Raw genomic sequence first — 5,027 nt, forward strand, 5'->3', positions numbered from 1 at the left:
CCCGGGCCGCCCCACGCGTTGCCCCTCTTCGCCCTCGACAGCCGGCTGACAGCGCTAACGTGAAAACTGAGCTGATGAAGGATGACGCCGGTGAGCCAGCACAGGTGAAACAGCAAATCCTGATTGCCTCCTGTCACACACCATCACATCAGCTCCGCAGCGGAAAAGCAAGACGGTACCAGGCACAGTAGTGCCAGGAAACACATCACCTTGATGAAGGGTTTAAGGGTTTAGGCGCTGCTCGGTGTCCCAGAGGATAACTCCAACAGGTAGGATGCACCAGAGAGGCATCAGCCGAGTTTTGGGGTGTCAGTACGGCTGCCGTGGAAGCCTTGACAGGGGACACCGCTCCCTCCCCGACAGCGTCATAGTGCGTGGGTCTCGGCGACTGACGCGCAAAACAAGTTGAGTCACATCCCAAAGCCCCCGAGACACACCAGTAACGCCAACTCACGGACGCCAGCACTGTCGGAGAGCGAAATCCGAGACACGTGTTGCTTTCCATCAACGAGGTGAACCGAGCCGCAGCAGCGCCAACACCCCGACCTCACCCACACGCATGTCTCCAGCCCGCTCTGGCAAAACCCCCAGCGCTCAGGGAAGGGCTCTCCGGCGGGACAGCACGGCGGGGAACCGTGGGACTGACCACCCCGGAGCCAAAGAGGAGGAAGCAAGAGCTCCACAGGTTGTACCCAGGGCTGGGGTGACCTGAGCAGCCCCAGAAGAACAGGTCTGGAACGACCCGAGAGCTGGGGGGACCCAGAGAAGGGCAGCTCTGCCGGGGAAAGAAGCCAGGAGGGCACTCATCACGGCTGATGTTCAGACAAAACTGTTTTCTGCTTCTTTTTGGTCCCCCTGGACAATTTGTATCAGAACCTAAGGTTTGCATTGTTGGTTTTTTTGTAAACATTAGGAAGATGCGAAAAATCAGTCAGCCGTTCCTCTGTCTGAGCACGGACCCAGAGAAGGGCAGCTCTGCCGGGTAAAGAAGCCAGGAGGGCACTCATCACGGCTGATGTTCAGACAAAACTGTTTTCTGCTTCTTTTTGGTCCCCCTGGACAATTTGTATCAGAACCTAAGGTTTGCATTGTTGGTTTTTTTGTAAACATTAGGAAGATGCGAAAAATCAGTCAGCCGTTCCTCTGTCTGAGCACGAGAGCGGTTAACGTGGAGGTTTTAGAGACAAAACCATCACCACTAATGGCAGTAAAGGTTGTGACAAGCCTCAGGGTGACAGCAGATCCCAGAAGCAGAAAGCTGTACGCTACGGAAACTGCTCCTCCTTCAGGCTCCGTGAGAAAAATAGTTTCAGGAAAGCCATGGGATGCCTCAGAAGTGTCTCTAAATCGAGTCACCGAGTACCTCAGCAATGGCAATAATAACCAGAATTCTTAAGGGGGCACTGGGGGCAAGGGCCGCACCGGGCAGGCTTCAGCTTTGTAACAACAGCTTATGGGTTGGGTCTGAGTGGTCCTACTCGATCTCCACCCAGGATTACAGAAAACAGATAAACACACACACCAAAAAAAAATACGTTAAAGGATAATCTTTAAATACATTTTAGCACATGAAAATATAAGGTTGCGTAAAGCAGCCACAGCTGCTCCAGAATCTGTTCTTAGGGACAGGGAAGAGGGGACACGGGGCAAATACGGTCGGGACAGAGCGCGGGTGTGCTCCACACAGCGCTGGAAGCGGCGCCCGGCGCTGGCCGAGGGAAGGGGGGCCTGCCGATGCCCAACCGTTACCTCACAAACCCGTAACAGGATTTATGCCATGACAGCACTCCACGACGTCGCTCGACTACGCTCACGTTGTGTCAGCACTGAGACCCCAAAACCATGATGACCAGAACGGGTCATTATCCCTGGCTTAAGAGTTGTGAATCCTAGAGTTAAGTCATAACATGACGCACGGCACGGAGGAAAACCAACGCTCCTCGTGAAGAAGGTGCTTTTATCTGAGGAGTGTTACTTCCAACAAGTAGAACTCCAACAGTCTGCACCTGCTTTTGGAGACCTACAAGGATTCCCGGTGCGTTTGTTGATTTGGAGAAAGAAGAAAGGAGATGGGAAGCTTGTGGCTCTCTCGGGGACTGCGGCACAAGGCGTGAGGTTACAACTACCCACTAGTTGGAAACTCAAGTCTCACCCAGAGGAAACGATGACAGCTTCTTACTTGCATTTAAAAAGCTTCTCAAAACTCAACCTGCTGAGGTAGCTTGTTTGGTGCTAGAGCTTCCCACTCAGACAGGAGCTTGGCCGAGCGCTGCAACATATTCCTCTGGCAAGAAGGAAGATAACATCGTCCCCATGTGTTGCCTGATCTAGTTGAGGTGGTGTCCCTGGCGACAAGGAGGCTGGATTCAAGTGATCTCTAAGGTCCCTTCCAGCCTGGGCCATTCTATGATCTACAACCCGCCAGGTACTCGGTTCAAAACCGAGATCAAAATCCAAGAGATGCTGGAGAAAGCAGGTTCTCCATCCAAACCACCACTCCCTCCAGTTCAAACAGAGGAGTGCCCAGCTGTAAGGAGACGTGGCTATCGAGGAGCATGTGCTCGGTGAGGTGACACAGGAACACCACTCCTGGGTTTTCAAAAGTTCCACCAGAAGGAAGGACAGAGGCACAGGCCATGCCAGGCAGGAAGGGAAGAAGATGAACAGCAACACCATCGTTCAGTGGGATTTGAAACCAGTTCCAAGCTAAGGAAAACCAGCTAGAGGGCGTTTACAGAAAGAGAGGTTTTACTCCAAAAGAACCGGGCAAAACGCCACCAAAACCTCCAAGTTATCTCTTGGTCCTGTTTGCAACCCAGTCTGTTCACACCAAAGCTCTCTGTGTCTCCAAGTGCTTCCCCCCGAGCACAAAAGCACTCTCACACCCAAATGAGCAACACTGCTTGTTTAGGGAAGTGTCTGCTGACGTACAGAAAGGGCACGGGAAGGGGAAGAGCAAAGCATCCACGGTTCACAGACAGGCCTGGCCAGACGTGAGCACAGACACGATTCTTTCTATCACCCAAGAGCATTTTCCCTCAAGGAGGAAAAAGGACACATAATTCTTTACAGGAGCACCCTGCTCAAGTTTTACTTCAGTCGCCTGAGAGTGTTTGCTCTGGTGTGAACCACAGGGAAGAGCTGCCACCAGCCCGACCCGGGCACAGAACCAAACGTGCTTCCCCGTCCATGCAGCTTCTAATTGTGCTTTTTGTCCCCTTTTTTCGAGCCAAATTACCTGGGCGACAGCTTCGGGATCCTCCTGATCAGCAGCGTGCCGCTCCAGGGAACTGCTCGGCGTAGGTCTGATGCTGTCAGCGCGCTGAAATGCAAACATCACGGGTTTAATATGGGGCGTGAAACAGCGAATTACCTGTCAGCAGAGAAATTAACTGGAAATGCTCTAAAGACCCTGCACAAGAGCAACCGAGAAAAGCTGCTTTAACAGAGCAAATATTTGTCTCTGGTCTAGCTAGGATATTTTCAATATATTTTCGGTAGCTGACTGAGTATACTGCATTTACAGAGATTTAAACAACGAAAAAACAGATCCCGAGGTTTTTTTCACTAGAATTTAGTAGTATATAGCACATTTGAGAGCGTATGGGCAAGCATTTCATGTGTCCTGTAGTCCAATCACACCGACTGGGGCCAAGCTATAAGGCACCGGTGACAGATTTTCCTTCCTAAGGAAAATAACCTGCTGTCGTGGTTTAACCTCGGCCAGCAACTAAACCCCGCACAGCCGCTCGCTCACTCTACATCCCAGTGGGATGGGGGAGAGAACAGGATGGGTAAAAGCAAGAAACCTCATGGGCTGAGATAAGAACAGTTTAATAATTGGAAGGAAAAAAAAAATAACAACGACAAATTGTAAGGCATCTAGGTCACACGCCCAGGTCTCTCGCTTCCCGACCCATCCCAGTTCACGAGCAGCACCTCTCCTGTCTTTTGGTACAGGTACAGCCCTACACCACGGGCCATCTGAAATGTCCTGTGAGTTCGTTCAGTCCGTGACCTCGGGCTCCACGTGCCACAACAGTCCTTCACGGCAGGCGAGCTGGTGTGTGGTGCTGGACTGCTGCACATTGAGGCCAGTTCTGGTTCCATCTAAATTACTTTGTCGTTACTGTAATACCGCTGATACTGCACACAGCAACCACAGCAGCGCTGGCCCGTGGTATTACAGGGCGATTATCACCACACAGCTCAAATCACCAGCTATTCTCACACAAAATCAAATCCCCTCGAGGTCCACGCTGGATTTCCCCAGGTCCTTGAGCAACAGCAATCCCGCCATGGGTTTGCCTCTGCCTGGGCCAGGAGTAACCAGGGCTGGCGTCCCCAGCCTGTGTTTTCTGTGCGCTGCAGGGACCTCACCCCGTTCTAGAGCACATAAACGTTCTGACTGAGCGAGCCCAGCTCGCCTGGCAGATCCTCCAGTGCTGACTAACCAAGTGGCTTTTGCTAAACGTGCACCCCAGTGTTCGGAGGTGCCACCTCCCATCGCTCTCAGTCTCGTCTTTAACAGTCCCTCCCATGGTTCAGTCTTCCTGGGGGCTGCTGCGTGACTGGGGATGTGACACCCCTGCTCGACACCATGCTCTTTGGCCCGGGTATCCACGAGATTATTTCAGAAATGAGTCCCTTGGTCTGATTCAATCCTTTCTGGGGTGCTGTCTTGCCATAAGACTTGCTTTCCAAGCCTCAGGACAGCATCCACCGTCAAGTCCTCCACCCCTCGATCACGAGGCCGCCTATACACTGCAGCCCTTCCTGGCTGGCCCCGGTGGGCCCACCGAGCTCTGAGTAACTCACCTTTATGTTGCCAAGCCAGAGCCACCTGAGCCACTTCACTCTCAGCAACCTGACCTACCTGGTGGCTGCTCTGATGTTCTTCGGTGGCCTGACTCTTGGGTACGTTCACAACCAGGTTCTCCCCCTGGGCAGCACTACCTTGTCACAAATGTCAAACCCCCAAGATGGGTTCCCCTCTGTGCTGCCGGTTGCTCTGCTCCCACGGCTGC

At 52.7% G+C, this 5,027-nt stretch overlaps 1 protein-coding gene across 1 annotated transcript in view; it reads right to left on the bottom strand.

Moving 5' to 3' along the window:
- Positions 1–5,027, bottom strand: part of LOC104276709 (E3 ubiquitin-protein ligase AMFR-like) — a 26,495-nt gene that overhangs the window by 1,139 nt on the left and 20,329 nt on the right. The window contains 1 exon segment of the mRNA XM_009873128.1: positions 3,239–3,322. Coding sequence (XP_009871430.1) covers positions 3,239–3,322 — 84 coding nt within the window.

This window comes from Apaloderma vittatum, unplaced genomic scaffold (genome assembly GCF_000703405.1).
Source record: "Apaloderma vittatum isolate BGI_N311 unplaced genomic scaffold, ASM70340v1 scaffold23547, whole genome shotgun sequence".
In the NCBI taxonomy this organism is placed as follows: Eukaryota; Metazoa; Chordata; class Aves; order Trogoniformes; family Trogonidae; genus Apaloderma; species Apaloderma vittatum.